This window comes from Polypterus senegalus, chromosome 11 (genome assembly GCF_016835505.1).
Source record: "Polypterus senegalus isolate Bchr_013 chromosome 11, ASM1683550v1, whole genome shotgun sequence".
NCBI lineage: Eukaryota > Metazoa > Chordata > Cladistia > Polypteriformes > Polypteridae > Polypterus > Polypterus senegalus.
In genome coordinates, this window is record NC_053164.1 from 47828734 (window position 1) to 47852049 (window position 23316).

Genomic DNA, 23316 nt, shown 5'->3' on the forward strand with positions numbered 1-23316 from the left:
GTTTTCTGATTTAATTTTTATACAACAGTGCCATCTACTGGGTGCACTTTGGATATGGCTTACTTGCCCCTAACGAGGAGATGTCACTTGGCGTGTCAAACACACAATAGGGCGATTAATTTTACCATACTTTCGGGATATGGAATTAAAAACTAAGTATCCGAGAAAAGACGGGTAAACAACACCGAATGAACATGTAGAATTAAGAATGATAATGCCCAGAGACTGACTTTTGAATGTGGCACTTTGCGAGGCAACAAGTTTAACCACTTTCACATTCCACCACATACCTAATTTTTCATTTGGAAACCCAGACACTGCTGCTTGTAGTTTAGCACAAACACTTTTAACATCTAAAGATGACACGCATTTGTAAAAATTATTTTAAAAATCCGCACAAAAACGCTGACCAAACCTCCCATTATTTTCTAATACCCGTTGTCTAATATCGACAACGTGCTGCAGTCTCGGGCTAGTCACCGCTTGGTGACGAAGGTACTGCTGCGCACGCGCAGGCGCAAGCGCAAGCGCTGGTACTGGAGAGCTGTGGTGTCAGCGCCGCCACGGGTCCGACTCAAATCCTCGCCCTGTAGCTTCATTAGTTCCTGCTTACCGCGGGGAAGCCTCACACCATGGCGGTGAACTTGAGTAAGAATGGCCCGGCACTGCAGGCAGCCTATAAGGAAGTGGTGGACGAGAAAAGCAATACTAACTGGTAAGGGCATGGAAGATACTGAGACTCTGATACCTTTGGGCGGGCGAGAGAGAGAGAGGGGTGGTGGGGCGTAGCGGCTTGGCTGTGATTTCCTGATTGCACGGGAAGAGCTGAAAAACTGGCAAGAGCCCTGCCACTCCGCATTTGGGATGTGAGCTTAGATGTGACTGACACTATTACGAAAAGTCGAACTTTGCGTTCCGAAACTCTGTTTTACACTAATAAAAATGGTGTACCATCTCGCAAAAAAGCGATATCTCGGTTAAAATGTGCTACCCTACAACCTAATCAAGAATCTGCAATTTTTTTTTTATTATTTTAAATAGACTTGGTTTAACCTTCTTCCCTGTACCTATTTAGTTTGCTTTTTCATGGTTTTGGTAGAGAATGCGACTCTAAAGCAAGTCTCGCATGTTTCCTCGTAAAGGCCTCCTAGAAATTTCAAATTTAAGTATCACAGCCGCTTTAACCGAGAAAATAATTTCGATGATTAACAGCAGTTCCCGAAGTGAATAATGAGTTTGGAACACAACTATTATATTTTAAAGTTCCTTTAACAGTAAACCGAAATGAAAAGCTAAGGTGGACGAAGGCTTTCATCACATTGGATCGCCTACCAGCATATCCTCAAATCCATCAAAAAAAAAAAAAAGGTCGGGACTGTGGGATCATCGAGCCTTGACATACACATTTTATGTTTTAAATATAAAGGCGACTGGAATATACCGTAGTTTACCAGGTTCATTCTCACATTGCAACTTGCAGTCCCTTCGGGACTCGTGACAATATAATGTCAATAAATCGATATGAAGGTATTATTAAAAAGGTGTGCATGTGTATATATATATATTACATACAAACACCCCTGAAGTATGTGAGCGCCACGAATTTCCGTACAGAGTTTTTAGCTTCAGGAGGTGAAACGTTTTACTTCAGTTGCCTGTTGTACTGAAGGTGGAATTTGAAAATATCCATTTCATTCAGTTTGTTTTCTCCCAAGGTAACAAATCCTGGCAGCACTGAGGTCAAGGTGTGAAGCGTGAGCCAATACTGAACTGGCTGCCCGGCCACTTGCAGGGCACATTAACTTGCACTGGACCAATTTGGAGTGGCCAGTTAGCCGCAAATGCTGTCCTTTGGTACATTGGGGGAAACCTCAGGCAGGTAAATTCGAAACCTGTGAACTCCACACAGACATTGTCTATGAGGGTCCTTCAGTGCTAACCATTACAGTCCACCCAAGTAGTGGCCACAGATAATTACAAATGAACATGGAATACACAGGCCTGGAGTCGGCAAAGTCGGCCCTCGGAGGCCATGGAGACTGCAGGTTTTTGTTTCATCCCGATTGCTTCATTACAAGCCAATTCTTGCTGATAATAGGTTGAATTTTATGGCTTATTAGTGCCATGTACGGTGTTTTTTATATACATACATGTTTTTTCATCCCAAGGATATCCAAATGATTTGTAGCTGGAAACAGATTAGCAATTCTCAGTCCTTCAAAATTTTCTTTTCAATTTTATTTAAAATATTTTGGTAAACTGGACAGTTAATGATGAATAGACACAGGTATAAATGCTTTAACCATCAGTGCCACTTGCACATGGGTCTGCACTGCTCATCACTACTTGTCAGAATTTGGATACAATTGAAGGAGAACACTCCATAATTGTAAGGTGAATTAAAATAAAAATAGTAAAAGAAAGTTATGTTTAAATTTATTACAAAGAAAACACAATTTTGCAAATATCGTACTAGAACATTTTTTTGAATGCAGAATAAGAAAACAAAAAAAAGGCCAGCTTAACAATAAGAGTGATGAGACATAAGAGTGACCCATTGATTTGGGAAACTGGTTGGAATGAAAGCCTTTAGCCATAGTGGTACTCCAGGACTTTACTTGGGAACTCTTGCCATACAGCCAATACTGTCACATGTGTGGTTCAGAAATTCACACATTCAGCATGCAACATGTCACCACTCTCCAGCATAATTTTCTGTCTTAATTATCTGAAGTAATTATGTTGACTCAAAGTTAGAACTATAAAATCTCTTCACTTTGTGCATCCCAGAGTATATCTTTCTACTTCCGTACATCTTGCTTACCTATTTATCGCCACAATACAGACGTAAGCTAAAAAATAATTTGAAAGTCTTTAATTTTAGGTTCCTTTAACAAGAAATTAAAGAATTAGAAAAATGAAGAACAATACATAATAATTTTTTTAGAGATAAACCCTTTTTTATCATTTGAGGTACATTTATGTAATGGTTTTGGTTTTTTTTTTGTCCCTACTGAAGACCAAATAAAACAACAAAGAAGCAGTTCCCTACACAGAAGTGCATCCATCCATTATCCAACCTGCCATATACTAACTACAGGGTCACGGGGGTCTTCTGGAGCCCATCCCAGCCAACTCAGGGCGCAAGGCAGGAAACAAACCCTGGGTAGGTCGCCAGCCCACCACAGGGCACAGAAATACATATACTGTACAAATACCCTGTTAAAAATTAGACTAAACCAGTGTACATAATAAAGTTGGAAAATATGTGTGAATGCGTATCCAAATTATCCTTGGGTCCCAAACTCTGATATACAGAAGCGTAGACAACAGTTTGGAGATTTAAATGTACTGTTAAAATTAAAATAATTTTCAATGGTTACTTAAAATGTTCCTAGTCAGGTAACTGTCATAAAATGAGAAAAAGCACAAAGACAGCTTTAGTGTCTGGCAGCAGTTTAGTTAAAAATAACTTCTCAGATTAAAGATACAAAGATAACTGAAAACATGTCTGTAGAAGTAGCTGCTTTAGTGCAGTTTCAAAAGATAGGAAAGTGAAAGAAATGCAATGAGGGTGAATGTTACATGCCACAGAGAGACTTGCTCAATCTTGTTCAAGTTATGTTCTGCAAGTTTCTTTCTGCACTGAAAGGAAAGGTTGTCCACAGAGACAACATTAAAGAAACGATTCTCTCTTTACTTTTACAATTTGGATTGAACCCCACCTCCCCATCTAATTATTCTAAATTTGTGCATCGGGCCACATATTTAATGTTTTAATTTTTTTAGTAGCTTTAATATGCTTGTGAATGTGTTTTTTTTTTATTTTTTTATTAATTATTTATTATTTTGGCCAATGCATGGTTTTGTGGTTAAGGTGGTATATGACAAGATGGACTTGATTGGTTTTGCTTAATGTTTATGGGAGTATTTTCTTTAGTGTTTTTCCATTGCAAAGTTAATGTAAATAGAACACAATCATTACAAATAGAGGCGAGTAATTCTCTTTGACTGGGCATCCTGGGTATTAGGGTTCCCTCAGTTTTACTTCTAAATCACATGTAAGTGATTTCTGCTCCCCTTCAATTGTAGTTACATTTTATGTACTTAAGCCTATAACCTCTATTTTCCAGTATTTTAATTTATACATTTCCTCTGGAGAAGTGTGGATTGCTCCCTGATTTTTAAAGGTACATTTTTTTTCCAGCGTTGTTGGAATCAGAGAAGTAGAAACAGGCCAATGACTTTCTAAGCAGTATCCACATGCAGCCTTCTTATGTGGCAGAAGTGGTAGATTAGTAAATGGATTAGATTTTATGAAAAAAACTCCTAAATTCGCAGTGCATGTGAAAACATAACTACAGGTCAGCCCTTGTGATTTGCAGATGTAAGATTAGTGGATCCGTGTATTCATGAGTTTGCCATCAATAACCAAGTGGACATTATTTTGTGAGTTTTGCAACCAATTGTGGAAAACTACAGACAATGCTGTAGCTGTGCTTCTTAAATGGACTACAAATTCCAACAGCCTTGGGAGTACTGTGCCATTGGGCAGCTTCGTCAGTTACCACAATGGCTGCTGGTTGAAACGAGATGAAGGTCAACTTTTGAAAGAGAGCTATAAGATTGTTGTCAGGTGTCTTTGTTTCAATGCTTCACTGCACAATTTGATTACATTTTCTCTGGATTACATTCTTTTCCTGGGCCTGTTCATTTATGTGATTTCGTCTGGGATGTAAAATGTCTGGGGAGTACTCCCAACATCTGCAAAATTTCACTTGCATCGGCATAATGATAGCATAAAACTTTACATAACTTTCAGGAGGCTGCTCACAGGGAATTTCATTTCATAACTATGCTACCATCATCATCTGCAAAACTGGACTGTGTCATAGTTGTTTTCTTTTGTATCTGGAATAGTAGTCATTTTTGTTGTATACTACCATAAATATACACATTTTACACTTTGTAACAAGCTACAGTTTACTAAAGAACTGTGGGACTGCGCACCTTGTCTGGGGAATGCCACATACATTTGTCTCAGCAGCCATGTGATTTGCTTTCACTGTGATAATTTGATCACATGTTTCATGCAACTTTTTCCATCTTGTTTAGTACAGTAAACATAGAATATTGTATAAGCATATAGTGGATGTAGAGGCGGTTCACTCCTACAAGTACTTGGGGATTCACATTAATTGCAGGTTGGACTTGTCTCGCAGCACAGCAGAACTATATAATAAAGGGCAGAGCATGTACTTTTTCCCTTAGGAGGCTGTGTTACTTTAACCTCTCTTTCTTTTGAATTTCCTTGCGTTATACTAATTTTGGTGTGTGTTCAGTCAATAGTGTGTATATTTATTTATTGATCTACCTTTTTGTGTATGTATTTATTTGAACAGCTTTTTTTTTTTTTTTTTTTAAAAAGCCAAATTTCCCCGGTGCAAATATCTATCTATCTATCTATCTATCTATCTATCTATCTATCATGGGCCAAAACATTTTTGTGGGGGTCTTGTGCCCTGTGAATCGCAAGAGTTAACTGTGTGTATAATATACACACACATACGCACACAAACCTTTGAATTAACAAGTAATAACCTGCAGGTCCTCTGCAGCAATGGAAGTTAATTAAGCCTTGAATGTTGATACAAACAATTCCTACAGGTGTCCAAACTTTTTTCAATTACTCATGAACTCTCTGTATAAAAGCAGTGTTGGAACAAAGTGTAGTGCAATGGTCTGTCATCATTTGTTAGTTGCTTTTTTCTCACAATTATAAAAGTAATACAGTATATAGTACAGTATTATCCAAACAATAGCAACACTCTTTGTTCCGACACGTATTTTATAGAGACAGAGGGTTTATAAGTAAATAACAAAAGTTTGGATACCTCTAGGGCTGTCTGTATCCACTGTAAGTTGTTAACCCATTACTTGTTCCCTGAAAAGGCCTTTTTGATTCTTTTTCAGTTTTTACTAACCTAAGTTTGTTATTTGTTTAATACCTGTCAGTTTACAACTTCCCTTTGTACCATATGAGTTTATTGGCTGGACTTGTACTGCTTAAATTCCATTAAAAACTGGAGAAACAGAGGAGTTCTAAAATTTTTGACTGATAGTATATAGTGCACTTGTGCATACACATTATTTAAAGAAGTATTTTGAGAGTTTTTACTGCATTTTTACATTAATTAAATATACATTCTTTGTAATGCTGCAAACCATTTGTTTCATTCAGAGTATGCAGTATTTTTTTTAATTACTGTAATGCCAATAGGTAATGTATGCCTTGTGTACTGTACTTTTCATCAAGCCCCTTTTGATATCTCCTTATTCATGCTAGCCGTTCACCGGTGGTTTTTTTTTATAAAACTTCCGTTCCTATAGCCCTGCTTATTTTTCCTGTAGCTTTGCGGTAATATTTTAATGAGGCTGTATTGTGCTCTGTCACATCCAATTTCTCTCTTTTAGACCAGAATGGAAGTGCAAAATGTTAGCTTGGATTGAAGTGAGGGATTAGTTAATATAATAAGCAAACTTGTGTTTCTTGCCAGGTTGCAAATAAGGGTTTCTCTTCATGTTATTCCATGATGCAAACCTCATACTTACGAACTTCCAACTGTTTTTCTGAGTGTTAAACTAGCAAGCTAATATTTCCCTAATACCAATGTGTTCTCTTTGATAATTTTGTTGTTTTTCATTTTGAAATATTTTCTGCTAAGCAATCCAGTAGTTTTGCAGCAGCTTTTATTCAATGATTCTAGGCAGTTGTCACATATGAGTGAGATAAAAGATTGAATACTTCTTAAAGCAAGAGCAACCTTTAAATAAGTTTTGTATGCTTAGAAATTTTTTTAAACCTAACGGATCAAGAACCTGGGACTAAACTAGTATTTTGTGATGTTTTGAAAATAAATTACAGAACTTGCATTGTGGTTTGTATTTTTTTTTTTTTGTTCTTTATTTCATTTTATACAATTTCTCATATTAGGAATTTGTTAGTTTTGCATACCCCCTGGGGTCAGAGCGCAGGGTTAGCCATTGTACAGCGCCCCTGGAGCAATTGAAGGTTAAGGGCCTTGCTTAAGGGCCCAGCAGAGTAGGATCTCTTTCGGCAGTGACGGGGATTCGAACCGGCAATCATCAGGATACCAGCGCAGATCCTTAGCCCCAGAGCCACCACTCCGCCCTTGTATGGTAATTGCATTTTGGATTTACTCTGAAATAATGATACATGTGTTAAAAAATATATGGTTTATAGGACACAATCCTTTTCAGTTTTACACTTGTTTAAATTAATATTGTGCTTCAGCAATTTAAAATATTTTATCATTAAAAACTAGTCGGGTTAGTGCTCACTTTTTTTAGTACTGATGGCAGTTCCTGATAAATTTGAGTTTTTTTTGTGTGGTGTTTTTATTATGTGCTAATGGGAAACGGAAGCATGAGTCAGTGCAGACTTTTCATTGTTTGTTGCAGTCCACTAAGCCAACATTGTGCTCTCTTACATTACTAATACATTGCATACCTATCAGTTTATGTCAGATGCTTTATTCTTATAATTAACTAATTAGAAGAAACACTATTTTAGAGGAAGGAAAGGAAATTATTATTTTTGAGGCCTAAGGTTCTATACATTTTATGTTAGTGATTGCACATCAAAATTGACTTTCTATTTTATGGAGCTTTTCAAAGTTAATTTATTTGTCATTTAATTGGTAATTCATTTTATTTTATTGGAGTACATTTTAAACAATGTAATACTCATTTACTGATCTGTGTTTGCACTGCTAAGAAGACCTATGAATTGCACAATATGTAACAGGTCTAAGGAAGTATGTTGCTGAGGCTTGCCAGATTGTGCCTTATCAGCTTTATTTTTTGTGCAACACAAGTCACATTGCCTCAATAGAGGAAGTAACTCTGAGAAGTTTGTACAGAGAACATGCAGCATTCGACAGTTCCTCTTATTTTATGAGTTTTTACTGACTTTTTCATTCATAACATTTTAAATTTAGTTAATTTAACTTAAGGTCATTGGAAGCCAACATTTATTCTGGTAGGAACCAACAGTCGCATCTCAGAGCCCACTCTCATTCACACCCACACAAAACCAATATGGAATTGCCGCCCATCCTAACATACATGTCTGTGGAGTGTGGGAAGAAAAATGGAGAAAGCGTAGAAAATCCAAGCTCATGCAAACTTAACGCCAACAACAGCCATGTACACCAGCACTGTGAAATTCATATCCTGGAAGGCCACTGTGGCTGTAGGTTTTCACTCTAGCTACTTTTCTAATTTGTAGCCAGTTGCTGTTGCTACTAGAGAGGATGGATTTTGCTGTGAAATAAATTGATGTACAGTGTATGATTTTGAGAATATTCTCTTTATTAACTAGTAGGCAAGATTAGATGCAAAATGAAATAACCAGCTAGCTTGGAGGTTTTAACTTCATTTTCTCATGGGACTCTATTTAGAAACTAACCAATTTCTTAATAAGTGCCCACATCTCACAGTTAATGAATTCTGTTCTAGTGTTCTTTAATTATGTACCTTGTCTGGTGTGGGAGAGTGAGAGCCCTAACATTTCAAAAAAATATTTATTTTCTTTTTCCTGAAGCCACTATTAAAATGTTGTGTGGACCAAAACATATATTTTTCTCAGATCATCTTTTTCCTTTTAAAATATTTTATTGAAACATATATGATGGGGCACATGGGTGAAAATTGAATTAGGTTGTTATCATCCGATTTGCTTTACATCTCATTGTGTGGATGCTGGTCAACGAAACAAAAACAAGTGAGGTTAGTGAATCTTTAAAATCAAGCCAAATAAGTCACTGTTTCATTAGAAGTTATAATTTACTAATTTTATATATATACTGCTCAAAAGAATTAAAGGAACACTTTTTAATCAGAGTATAGCATAAAGTCAATGAAACTTATGGGATATTAATCTGGTCAGTTAAGTAGCAGAGGGGGTTGTTAATCAGTTTCAGCTGCTGTGGTGTTAATGAAATTAACAACAGATGCACTAGAGGGGCAACAATGAGATGACCCCCAAAACAGGAATGGTTTAACAGGTGGAGGCCACTGACATTTTTCCCTCCTCATCTTTTCTGACTGTTTCTTCACTAGTTTTGCATTTGGCTACAGTCAGTGTCACTACTGGTAGCATGAGGCGATACCTGGACCCTACAGAGGTTGCACAGGTAGTCCAACTTCTCCAGGAAGGAACATCAATACGTGTCATTGCCAGAAGGTTTGCTGTGTCTCCCTGCACAGTCTCAAGGTCATGGAGGAGATTCTAGGAGACAAGCAGTTACTCTAGGAGAGCTGGAGAGGGTCATAGAAGGTCTATAACCCATCAGCAGGACCAGTATCTGCTCCTTTGGGCAAGGAGGAACAGGATGAGCACTGCCAGAGCCCTACAAAATGACCTCCAGCAGGCCACTGGTGTGAATGTCTCTGACCAAACAATCAGAAACAGACTTCATGAGGGTTGCCTGAGGGCCCAAATGTCTACTGTGCCCTGTGCTCACTGCACAGCACCGGGGAGCTCAATTGGCATTTGCCATAAAATACCAGAATTGGCAGGTCCACCACTGGCGTCCTGTGCTTTTCACAGATGAGAGCAGGTTCACCCTGAGTATATGTGAAAGACGTGAAAGGGTCAGGAGAAGCCGTGGAGAATATTATGCTGCCTGTAACATCGTTTAGCATGACTGGTTTGGTGGTGGGTCAGTGATGATCTTGGAGGCATATCCATGGAGCGACTCACAGACCTCTACAGGCTAGACAACGGCATCTTGACTGCCATTAGGTATCAGGATGAAATCCTTGGACCCATTGTCAGACCCTACGCTGGTGCAGTAGGTCCTGGTTTCCTCCTAATGCACGACAATGCCCGGCCTCATGTGGCAAGAGTATGCAGGCAGTACCTGGAGGATGAAGGAATTGAAACAATTGAATGGCCTTCACGATGCCCTGACTTAAACCCAATAGAACATCTGTGGGACATTATGTTTCGGTCCATTAGGCGCCGCCAGGTTGCTCCTCAGACTGTACAACAGCTCAGGGATGCCCTCATACAGATCTGGGAGGAAATGCCACAAGACACCATCCGTCGTCTCATTAGGAGCATGCCCCGACGTTGTCAAGCATGCATACAAGCTCGTGGGGCCACACAAGATACTGAAAAGCATTTTGAGTAGCAGAAATTAAGTTTTTGAAAAAATAGACTAGCCTGCCACATCTTCATTTCACTCTGATTTTAGGGTGTCTACACAATTGAGCCCTCTGTAGGCAGAAAACTTTTATTTCCATTAAAAGACTTGGCATCCTTTTGTTCCTAAGACATTGCCCTGTCGTTATTTGTATAGATATCCAACTTCATATCGAGATCTGATGTATCTAATGTGTTTCTTTAAAGTGTTCCTTTAATTTTTGTGAGCAGTGTATATATATATATATATATATATATATATATATATATATATATATATATATATATATATATATATATATATATATATATATATATACACAGAGATAGAGATATAGATAGATGAATTCAACACTCCTGATGTACAGATTTTCAACTGTAAACTCTTGATCAGTGAGACAGTAGCACTAATCATTGTACCACTATGCTGCTTTCCCATGTATTTGGCATTGTAACATTAACATCCTACACCGCCATAAGCTGCTTTATACTACAGCAAGCAAATTCAAATTTTTTCAATGATTTGTATCGATAGAGGGATGGATATTGTTAGATTTTACTTTCAAGTTGTGGTTTAGGCTACTGTGAAATATGTAATACAGTTGATTTTGGTTTGAGTAAGGAGTAAATAAAGATTTTCTGAAGTTGTTACATAGAGCTAATTATGATGTTCTGTGGTGGGTGGTAGTTTTATAGAGTGCTCAAACGTTTAGCCACATGCGTTTATGTTGTAAAAATAACAAGTATTCATTTTGACAGCTTTTCTGGTAATGGCCGTACATTACGCCTCTTCTGCGCTCATATTCTCTTAACAGTTTTTTCTTCTTCCTTTGTCTGCGGTTAAACGTGTGACCATTTGGCATCCTGTGAATATATATCTTGTAATCAGTAGTATAAACAGATTTTTAAAACATTTTTAAGTTTAGCCAATATTGTAGTACAAAGATGCAAAGAAATATCAGAATTTCCACAAGTGAGAATAGGCCTTTCAGAAGGCTGTTTATTTAGGGAAATGATGTATTCTGATGCTTTAGCCATCCTTTTTTTTTTTTTCCCTCTCTCTTTTTATGTTTTTTTGTGGTGGTCTATTCAGTGTCTGTAGATTTCCTAATAACAACAACAACATTTATTTATATATCACATTTTCATACAAACAGTAGCTCAAAGTGCTTTACATAATAAAGAATAGAAAAATAAAAGACACAATAAGAAAACAAAATTAATCAACATTAATTAACATTGAATAAGAGTAAGGTTCAATGGTCAGGGGGGACAGAAAAAACAAAAAAAACTCCAGACGGCTGGAGAAAAAATAAAATCTGTAGGGATTCCAGACCATGAGACCACCCAGTCCCCTGTGAGCATTCTACCTAACATAAATTAAACAGTCCTCTTTGGATTTAATAATAATAATAATAATAATATAATAATAATAAATTACAGAAGGGCAGCTTTGGCTTGTTTGTGCAAAAAAAGGTAGAAGTTTATTCCAAGCTGAAAAAAAAAATCTGAAAAATAAGTGAGGTACAAAGTGACTGGAGTGGTTGGTGCTGTGTTTGGAAGTTTTTAATTTTTCAACTTCTTTTTATGCCTGGCTTCTAGCTTACAAAGTCTATGTACTGTGTTTCATAAGCCAAAGCCGAAACAGTACTGTTCTTTAAATGTGTTTATAAATTAATCAATGTTAGATGGGCTTGATCTTGCATTTATAAGAAATGGAAATGCATAATCAGCTTTACACATTAATGATATTCGTCTCCTTTGTGTTTATATTAAAGTGTTAAATGAATTACCAGGGCCTAAATATCAAGGAATGCATGCATAATTTGGAGCTATAATTTTAAAATGAAATTCAACTGTTAATAAAGCAGGGAAAATCCTGCTGCTTTTTTTAAAGTAGTATTTGTGCAAGCTTTGAGGGTAAGGTGGATTTCTGGCTTTCATACACAATAGAGGCTTCCTGACTAACCATCTTCAATTTTCTTAATACTTGCAGAAAATAATGTCATTATACTCAATAACTATTGTGCAGAATTTATTTTTGATTAGTGAGGGATTAAAAATGAAAAAAATTATTCCACCCCTACATTTTAAATGTATATTGCCTACGTGTGACAAAGACTGCCATAAAAAGAATGAAACTATTGCAAAGACCTTATTTCATTTCTTGTATGCACAAAATAAGTTACTACCATAGTTGAACCATACTATTTTTACTAAGGTATCAAACATGCCATGTACACAACTTATAATCACAGATCTGTGTAGTACAAGTATAAAATGTATCTGAATTCATATATGTATTTTACTGCATGTCTAAATTGTCAGTGTTTTTATTTCTCCCTTGGAGCACTATGCCAAAGAGGAAGCCATGTTGCATATATATCAGGAGTACATGCAACTGTGACACAGACAAAGAAACTACTAATCCTTGTCATTTAGGTTTACAGGTTTAGAAAATAATAGCAGCTGCTGACATCAGCCTCCAAATAAGGGAGCTCTGCTGACATGAGCAATATTATTTTACTGGCAAAAAGACGACTGCTATAAACTTCTAAGAGAGAGTTATTTTAAACATTACAAATTTTGTGGATTCACAGGTTTTAAATATTACTTGTAGAATGTATATAGTAATAATAATTATATGCCTTAAAATAACATTTGAGTTAAGTAGTGTAACCTGGTGTGTTGGATGCATTAGTAAATACATTTTAGTTCATATTTTGTGCATTTACTAATTAAACCATGCTCTTTCCAGTGGTAATTTGTATATGATAGACTTTCTTACATGGCAATATGCATTTGAAAGAACAATAAGATGATTAATACCTATCGATATTTGGAAGACCTAATGTGATTTAGTGTGGAGATATAAAGGATGAAAATTGCTTCAAAGCACAAAAAAATATATTAGACACTTCTTAGCAAGCCATAAATTGGCAAATATGCAGCTGTGGACCAACTATTTTAGATGTCAAAGAAATCTAATACTAAATAACAATCTCTGGTTTTGTAGCCGCCCTACCACAGGGCGAACTCTCATACACACCCACACACAGTGGTAGGGTGTCCTAGTCTAGACTTTCACCTGTGGAATCGCTAGTTGATAGTTGTGAACATGCAGTGTTTGAGTTACGAAGACATGCTCAGAAACGGCTTCTTAACACTTTGAGTAAGAGAAAAATCTCTCCTGCTTCCATGGAAGGTCAGCCTTTAAGCTGCTGCAAACGGTGCACCTCATAGGGATGTCAGCTGAACTTCCAGTTAACCTCCATCTTGTGGAACTGGGTACAATTTAGAGTTGTCACAGAATGTCTTTTTGCATGTATTAAGAAATGTTGAGTACTTGGAGGAAAAACCCATGCAGATGTAATGAGTACAAGGAAGCTCCACACAGGCAAACAAATCAGTTTAAAATCTAATAAAGTGACCTGTTGATAAACTGGATTTGAAATGTGTGCTGGTACAAAAGCAGATTTTGTAAATAAAATCTTGTCATTTACTAGGTCATGTGGCACTAATAATGTCTGAATATTGGTTTTGCTAGTCTAAAGTGTGTTTCTCAGTTGTCAGACTGATAGTCAGGGAATTAATTGGGTATCTGCAAATGGTTAGATCAGGGGTGGGCAAAGTCAGTCCTAGAGGGCTGCAGTGGCTGCAGGTTTTTGTTTCAACCCGGTTTGCTAATAAGCTTTTATTACTCAATTAACACTTTTCTGCTTAATTTTAGTTGTCTCACTCATTAGGATTTGGAACCCTAATTGCTTAATTTAGTCTTAAACAGCTGTATTCTCAGTTTTTAATTGCTACTTATTAGCAATGACAAACAAAATCAGCAGTTCCCCATTTATCTTGTTTCCCTTTACATCTGTAAGTATTGATCATGCACTATTTGGTTTAAATAAATACTTGGAAGGAAAGTGAAGAGAGAAAAAAGTGAAGGACCGAGAATTACTCATCCGTTTAAGGTTGACATCCTAGGAAAGGAGAAAAAAAAGCACCAACAAGAAATGAAATTAAATTATTGGGAATGATTGTTCTCTAATTAAGGAACTGGGTTGGAACAAAAGCCTGCAGCCCTCCAGGACTGACTTTGCCCACTCCTGGGTTAGATAAATCAGATTTGTTTTTCTTTTTTCAGAAAATCCACAGTGAAATCCATGGAAGTAAACTTATCTCAGCCAAAATTGAAATGTCTGATTACAATACTTTTCTTTGTCTGTACTGCTTTTTGTTACTGGTTTATACCAACTTTACTAATCTGTTCATCTGTACATTTTACTTTCTCTTTTGAACAACACTCCACAGTATTTAACTTTTCCCCTCACCTGTATTGAGAAGGCCACATTTTTTTCAGAAAAGTTTATCACCTCACAGTTAATATTTTGGTTTTTCCCAGGTTGTGGTACTTGTGTTAAACATGTTGGTTCTCCATATTAGTAAGCTTTCTTGGTCATCCTGTTATTAATATATTTTATGATGCATTTTGCTCAAAGATTTTTTTATTGAAACTAAAGGGTGATTTATGGTTCACATATGCATTAATTAATGTTTCCTGCTGTGCACATAACACTCTCTCTTTTGTCCTCCTACCTTTTGACCTTGTACTTCTTCATTACTTTTGTGAATTTTATTTCTAACAGTAAAGATAAAGAAGTCACAAGACAGGACATTTTTTTTTATGCTGTGGCATAATTGACATAATTGGATTACATGAAGAAACCCAACTGATGACAGAAATATTTCAGTAATTGAGTAATTTTATATACACTATTTATGGCCCCACTTTTTTATTATAAAGTGGGCATTGGTTTTGTTTGATTCTCAAATTTGATGACTGAATAGTGTAATTGTATTTTAGAAATGTATTTGTGTGTGTCTCTCTCTCCCTCTCCCACAAAAACTATGCTGGAGTGTTTTCATACATGTCCTGCTAGTGATACCGTGTGAAAGAAAAATGTCTTGCTTCTGAACCTTGTATTTTGACTTTGCCAAGACCAATGTTTGTCCTGTTTGAATATACAAGCTGCTCTGTTTGTCTGCTATAATGCTTTGACGTTCCCACTGACAAGGAGAGTCACAGCACAGTTTGTATTTTCAACAAAAGTGTTATTTTCTTATTGGCTTGATACCTATTTCCTTGTCTGTTCCCTTGTTCATACTACATCAAGCTATCCAACTGAACAACTTAAGTCAGTTTATTTTTGCAACACACTTTTCTCTGAATATAGGCTCAGAGCACTGTAATAAACCAATAGCCATGATGCATATTGCATGACGAACCTGGCACAGTGAAAACTAATTACAAATTCATTAATATAAGGAAATCCTGAGAACAAATCTTTAGGGCGATGTAGCAATGGTCTCCCATTGTTGTTTTGCTAATCTTTGCAATCTTTTGCAGTCCGTAATTAATGGGTATCTTGAGATTGTAATGTACACTCTGGTTTGTATTGATAAGTAATATACTCTATGAATACAGGAAAAGGTACATAGTACTCTGACACATCCTGCAGTACTCTACACTACTATATTGGAACACAAAGACTTCCGAGACTGCATTTCATTATTGTGGGAAGTGACATCCTTCTTCTATAACTCTGTGTTGGCCAGTATGGTTAGTGTAATTTTCAAAGCTGTGGTGTGCTGGGCTGGTAACATCACTTCAGGACAGGCCCACCAAATCAGACTGATTGATTAAAAGGACAGTTATGGGATGTACTCAGGACCCCTGAAGTAGTAGCAAAGGGCAGAATTAAAACAAAACTGAGTACCATTAGGAATAATGCTCTACATCCTCTTTCTAACACACAAGCTCCGAGGACTTTCAGCCAATGAATTATTGAGGTAAAGTTTGTCAAGAAACGCTACTGAGGCTCATTTATACCAACAGCAATACATCTGCATAATGCTTCAATGTGCCTGTGGCAGCCAAGTCAGAACTTTTCTTTCTTTATAATTTTCTTGCTTTATAGTCATACTGGTGTGTGATCAGACTAAAGCGCGTGTGTGTGTGTGTATATATTTATTTATTTACTTAATCAAACTATTTATCTACATGTTTAAAGAGTTTCTGTAAAAAGCAAAATTTATTTTCAAATAAAGTTACGTCTGTATTTCTGTCTAAAAAATTCTATTTGATTTAAAATATTGAAGCTATAGAGTTTTTTTGGTTTTTTTTTTTGGTCAATATTTTTGGAACACAGGTATGAATACTATACTTCTGCAACTGATTAACAACAAGTATTTGTGGTGTTTGCATGGTTGACTAGCCTCATACTGTAAATTATATGGTTACAAGGTCAATCCCAATCATTTGCTTACTATGATTCTGTAAGCCAGATATTTGCCCTGCCAGAGCTACAATTTTTAAAATGTGAGAACACTTGCATTATGCAATAAATTTACTAATTAATTGTGTCTTTTTTTTCCCCACAACGAGCACTGTTAGAATATTTTCAAAGCAATGTGAAGCAGAGTGCAAAATGGTGCAGTGGCTCTGAAGCTGGTAAGTGGGAGGATGTTGGTTCAAATTCCATTAATGCCAGAAGGGATCTTACTCCATTTTGTCCTTAAGCAAGGCCCTTAACTTGATAATTGCTCACCAGCACTGTACAATAGTTGATCCTGTGCCCCAAAGGTCATATGAAAAGACAATTTTCCATTGGGGATTAATGAAGTATATCAAATCAAAGGCAAAAAAAAATAAAATGGGATGCTATGCATAACACAATATATAGAGTAGAATTAATAGGACATTGACATGCTGAAAAATCCCATACATTTCAATTTTGTAGTGGTGGAAAATGTTCTCATGAGAAGTCTTCACGCATGTAGCATAATGTAACTTTTCAGTAACAACTGTCAAGTTACTGTTTACTTTGTATCAGTATTTCCTGTCTTTGACTTTATTTCTTTCAAGAAAGTAAAACTACAGAATACTTTAGAACACATGTCTGCTGGATAAAAACTACAAAAATGCAGTTCATTTGCTATGGAGTTCTCCATAGACCAATTTGCACTGAGCCACTGCTATTTTTAAGGCATATTGGGGACATTTCTTATTGAAGTGAGTAGTTGCTTTATTTTATCAGTGGCTTCTTGCTTTGATACTGTATAATCTGACAAGGTCTGGGTAGTGCTTGTAAAATGAGATTGTGAACAAATGAAGTTTCTGCATAAAGTGTTACTCTCCATGATAGTTTGAGAACTTCTGTAGTATGTAAAGACATATCAGAGCAGAATCGCTCCCTGTGTAAACCGAGAGGAGCTATTAGAGGTAGTGGAGGTAGTTTAAAATTACAGTTAGGATACATCTGGGCCCCTCTTTTTGAAGAATTAGCAGGCATTTGGCTCACTGGGAGCAGACTCGTGATAGACCTAGCATATGGCAGATTCATCGTATGTATCTCGACTGGTGGAGATGCATCAAGTAATTATCCAGGAGTAGATGATAGACGTTGGTCTGATGTATCAATCTCGGCATGTTTTCACTCTAACCCTCACCAGGTGAAATGGAGTGAACCTGAAATGAGAGCTTCTTGCTAGTTATTGACCTTCCTTCGAGATCTACCTTGTTGATACTTTTAACTTAAGACATGCATTTTAATATCAAAACATACAATATCAGTTCTCTAGGTACATCTGTTAAATCGTTTAAAACAGGCACAACAAAGTACCAATTTATGGACAATACACTGCAGACTGCAAGATTTAAAACCTAACATGTTCATGTAATGCAGGTATATTGTACTTTTTTTTTTTAGATTTGCCTTTTTCAGCTATATCCATGCATATGAAAGCTTCTTTGAATTTCCAGTTTCAGTTGCAAATTTCTGTAATGTTATACACTATTATAAATCTGATGGTAGTAATATTTTTTTGTGTTATGCATTTTTTGAGTATTAGTTTTATAATAAATAATGCAGTGTGTTACCATCTGTTAAAAAAGTTGTGTTGAATACAGATCAAAGTCACTAAACTGAGACTTGAAACAAGTTTCAGGTAGACATATATGCAGAATTGTCCAGAAGTAAAGAATTTTATTTTGTATGGCAGCAGAACTTGCTGTGTCCACCTTGGGTAGTAATGGCGAGGTAGGTCGTCGAGAGCTTTGTGCTCCTGGTAGGGTCTCCCCTGGCAAACAGGTTTGGATTGAAAGGTCAGACGCCGAATGGGTCACTGTGACCCATATGAACGTAGGGTTACTGGGACCCACTTCTGGAGTTAGGCCAGGTGGTGGTGTTTGCTGGCGAGTGGCTGGTGGTCAGGCAACCAACATAACCCAGTTGAGCTCAGCCTGAAGTGGTGATGTGGATCCGTTTTGCGGTGCCAGTTTAGTTTTAGACACAGCTAGGAAAGTCCTAAATATACTAGACCCTGCCATCACAACTCTAGGGCCTTATGGAATCTGTTTTATTTTTTCACAAATTCTGTTTTTTTTTTTTTGGACTTTTGGTTTTCACCATTTTTCTTCCCTTGATTCGGATTTTTTTTTTTTTTATACTGGTTAAATATAATTTCATGTACAATTAGAACTGCCTACATAAAAGAATTAGCATGCAGCCAAATGTTTACTCTCCTATCACTACTGTATGTTGAAAACTATGTGGTCTCAGTTCTCTATGGTTTCATCAACTACAACATAAATTTTATTGCCATGAATCTTTCAAAAAATGGCTTCCATATGTTCAAAGACATGGGCCAAATTAGTTTGACAGAGACTGCTCATTTTCTGCCAGCGCGCCTCCTTGTTTACAATGCTTAATAAAGAAAGGGCGCATTTTTGTCATTTTTTTCAAGAGGTCTGTCTGACTTGCATGACAAATTGTCATTTTACATCTGACGATTTTGTTATTTTCTCTATTGTTACCTGAAGGAGAACGCTTTTTGACCTTAATTTCTTCTTGATCTTGAGATGGGTTTTAGATTTGACGTGGTCATTGAAGTATCTTTTCATGTCCAGTCTATGTGATCCTGGCAAAACGTGCAGAAATGTTGTTGTCCAGATTCGTAAAGGTCACCGGGATGTTGTTGTTGACTCAGTTTTGAAGTTAAGCTCATGTTTGTAAGTTTTTTTCGATGTAGTTAAGGCATCTGATACTGTTCACTTCAACATTTCTGTCTCCTTCAGCTAGCTAAGTCCTGTGCCTTTAACAAGAAAACATACCGAAAACATGCACACAAACAGATTGAGGCATGACTTGAAAAACAACAAACCAGAAAATGGTATCTGAATGATATAACTACAGATTAATCAATCATTTAATTTATTGGGAAGTTTTGTAACAGCCACCCCCTCAGTCTCTAAATTCCTCACATTTATGTTTTTAAATCTATCCATCCATCCATCCATTTTCCAACCCGTTGAATCCGAACACAGGGTCACGGGGGGTCTGCTGGAGCCAAACCCAGCCAACACAGGGCGCAAGGCAGGAACCAATTCCGGGCAGGGCGCCAACCCACCGCAGGTTTTTAAATCTAAAATCCATTTTTTTGTGTTAATTACAAAATTTAGTCAATGTTTTTCGCATCATGGAAATCATAGGGCCCTACAACTCTTACCAGGAAAAGTGGATGACTAGATGAGGTGGGACGTTAGAAATCTGTTTTACAACACCATGCAGCTTGCGGAGCTGGACGGTGACTCTGATAATTCTGAGGTGGTAGGCAGGGATGAGGAGCACCAACGGACCACCTCAAAACCAGTTCCCAAAAAAAGAGAGGTAGTGATAGTTGGGGACTCGATCATTAGGCGGATTGAAGCGCAGGTGTGCTCCAGAGAGAGAGTCTTGCACAGTGTGTTGCCTTCTGGAAGCACAGGTTGGAGACCTCCCTGGAAGGGTGGATAGGCTCTCGGCCAGAGCGGGGGTGGATCCAGTTGTCATTGTCCAGGTTGGAACAAATGACATACATAAGGGTAGTCAGTTCTGTGATCCAAATTCAAAGAGTTAAGTGCCAAGCTGAGGAGCAGAACTGACAAGGTAGTCTTCTCGAAGTTCTGCCTGTGCCACGCGCCAGTCCAGGTAAGATTGAGGAGATTAGAAGGCTTAACGCATGGCTCAAATCTTGGTGCAGGGTAGAAGGGTATAGGTTTATGGGGCATTGGGACTCCTTTTGGAACAGATGGGACCTGTTCCGCTGTGATGGGTTACATCTGAACTGTAGGGGCACCAATGTATTGGGGAGGCATATGTGTAGGCTAGTCGAGGATTGTTTAAACTAGGGAATGGGAGAGCAGGGAGTTTAGGACAGGCCAGGTTTAGATCTATATATGGAAGAACAAACAATGGTGTAGAAATAAAAATTCTAAGCAAACATTTAAATATAGAGGGAGTAACACATTAAAAATAGCTTGCCTTAATGCTAGAAGTATCCAAAATAAGGTAAGTGAGTTGGAGTTGTATGTAGCAGAGCATAATTATGATATTATAGCAATAATGGAAACCTGGCTAAATAACAAAGATGGGGATGAGTGTAACATAGAGGGATACACATTTTTAGGAAGGATAGACAGAACAGAAAAGGAGGTGGGGTTGCTGTTTATGCCAAACAGGGTTTAAATGTAAGTCATCTTCAGTTGGATGATGAGCCCCATCTTAGTGAGGACATGTGGCTTCGCCTGGAAAATATTAGGGAAACAGGTCTTATTTTAGGAGTGTGTTATAGACCACCCAATTCAGACAGTAATTTCAACAAACATCTTTTAGTAATATCAAAAAGGCAAGTTTACAGGGGATATTATATTCATGGGAGACTTTAATATCCAAATATTACCTGGAATAACTTTGCAGGTGGAGGAGTTTTTAGAAGTAATCAGTGTCTGTTTCTTAACACATGTTAAAGCACCAACACGGGTGAAGCCTGTCTGAATTTAGTATTCTGTAATAATCAGGATAGAATTGAGGGTGTAGAGGTGATTGAACCACTAGGGTCAAGTGACCATAATGTAATACAATTCTCAGTATTTTGTAAGAGTACAGATGCAAAGACTAAAATTGTTAAGTTGAACTTTGGTAGGGCTAATTTTGAGCAGATGCGACAAAGTCTAAGTAGGATAGACTGGGATAAGCTTTTAAATGTGGAGACAGTTGAGGAGCAGTGGAACAGGTTTAAAAATGTTTTACATGTAATGCAGGACAGATACATACCTAAATTTGGAATTAATAGGAAACTAAAAAACTCCATGGTGGATTAATAAAGATTTAAAAAGAAGTTGCAAAGGAAAAAACTGCTGTATAAGGCATATAAGACTAATGACTGCAAAGAGAATCGTAGAGTGTGAGAACATGAGGGCAACCATTAAGAAGGATATCAGGAGGCTAAAAGACAGTTGGAGAGGAATATAGCAGATAAGGCGAAAGAAGACCCCAAGAGATTCTTTCAGTATTTTAGTAGTAAAAGAACAGTTAAGGAGGAGGTCAAGTTCATCAGGAATAGTAAAGGGAATTAAAAGATACAGACAATGAAATAGCAGATGCCCTAAACTTACATTTTTCTGAGGTGTTTACAAGTGAGCAAGTGGATAACCTCCCAGAGGTAAACGCACTACTAAGGAGGTACTGAGGGATTTGGAAATTGTAGAGGGAGAAGTGCTGCTCAGATTAAATAAGATGAAATCAAACAAATCACCAGGCCCAGATAATATTTATCCTCGTGTTCTTAAGGAGGCTAGTGAGTACATATATAAACCCTTGACACATATTTTTAGGAAGTCACTGTGCACTGGAGAGATTCCAAAGGACTGGAAAATGGCAAATATCATCCCATTATATAAAAAGGGTGACAGGGCAGATCCAAGCAACTATAGGCCAGTAAGCTTAACATGCATCACAGGAAAATTAATGGAAGGAATTATTAAGGATAAGATTGAGCAACACATGGCAAGGACAGGAGTTATTCTGAACAGTCAGCATGGGTTCAGAAGAGGGAGGTCGTGTTTTACTAACATGTTGGAATTCTATGAGGAGGCAACAAAAGGATACGATCAAAGTGGAGCTTATGATATTATTTATCTGGACTTTCAGAAAGCATTTGATAAGGTGCCACATGAGAGGTTGGGCATCAAGTTAAAAGAAGTGGGAGTTCAGGGTGATGTTTTTAGATGGGTGCAGAATTGGCCCAGACACAGGAAGCAGAGGGTGATGGTGCGAGGAACCTTTTCAGAACTGGCCGATGTTAAGAGTGGTGTTCCACAGGGGTCAGTGCAAGGGCCGCTACTTTTTTAATATATATATATACTAGATATATATTTATATATATATATATATATATATATACTAGACATTAAGCCCGTTAAAATAACGGGCGCTAGAACAGTAGTGCATAAACATTTGTATAAACAGTCTATATTAAATGGCAAGGGACCTTGTATGTGGCTGTAATACGTGTCACTGTATTGTGTGCCTTTAATTTTCTCTCTCAGTAATACTGGTTTGTATTTCCGTGAAATGCCTGTAATTTTATCTGACAGTAATACAGTGGAACCTCGGTTCACGACCATAATCCGTTCCAGACCGTATGAACTGTATGTAAATAAATATTTTTTTAAAACATAAGTTTTTAAGCACAAATATAGTTAACTATACCATAGAAAGCACAGCGTAATAGTAAACTAAATGTAAAAACAGTGACTAACACTAAGAAAACCTTGAACAACAGAGAAAACTAACACTGCAAGAATTTGCTATAGCCTTATGACCCGCTAAAAACTCTTTTTTTAATGAGTTTTAAGCACAGGGGAAAAAAATGAACATTTGAAAAATCTGTAATTTAATAAACAACCAAGAAAAGTAACATTGCAACAATGCACGCGCGTGCCTGTGTGTGTGTCTCTCTCTTGCGTGTGTCTCTTAAGTGCACGCCTCTGTGTCTGTGTGTGTGTGTGTGTCTGTCTGTCTCTCGACTGTGTGTGTGTTTGTCTCTCGCCTGTGAGTGTCTGTGTCTGTCTGTCGTGTGTGTGTGTGTGTGACGCGCTCGCGGCTGTGTGTGTGTGTGTGAGTGTGTGTGTGTGACTCGCGCGCGCCTGTGCGTGTATCTCTCTGCACAGGGAATGCACAGGAAGAGACTGAAGACGTGCTTTTTGG

The 23316-nt window shown here is 37.3% G+C and overlaps 1 protein-coding gene across 3 annotated transcripts in view; it reads left to right on the plus strand.

The window, feature by feature from the left end:
- The first annotated feature begins 501 nt into the window (after window positions 1-501).
- LOC120538927 (drebrin-like protein B) overlaps window positions 502-23316 on the plus strand; it is a 74505-nt gene continuing 51690 nt past the window's right edge. The window contains exon 1 of one of the 3 annotated variants that reach the window (XM_039768549.1): window positions 502-715. In XM_039768549.1, coding sequence (XP_039624483.1) covers window positions 633-715 — 83 coding nt within the window. In that variant the 5' untranslated portion in view covers window positions 502-632. The remainder of the gene's footprint in view (window positions 716-23316) is intronic. The other 2 variants (XM_039768546.1, XM_039768548.1) reach the window with 2 other exon arrangements.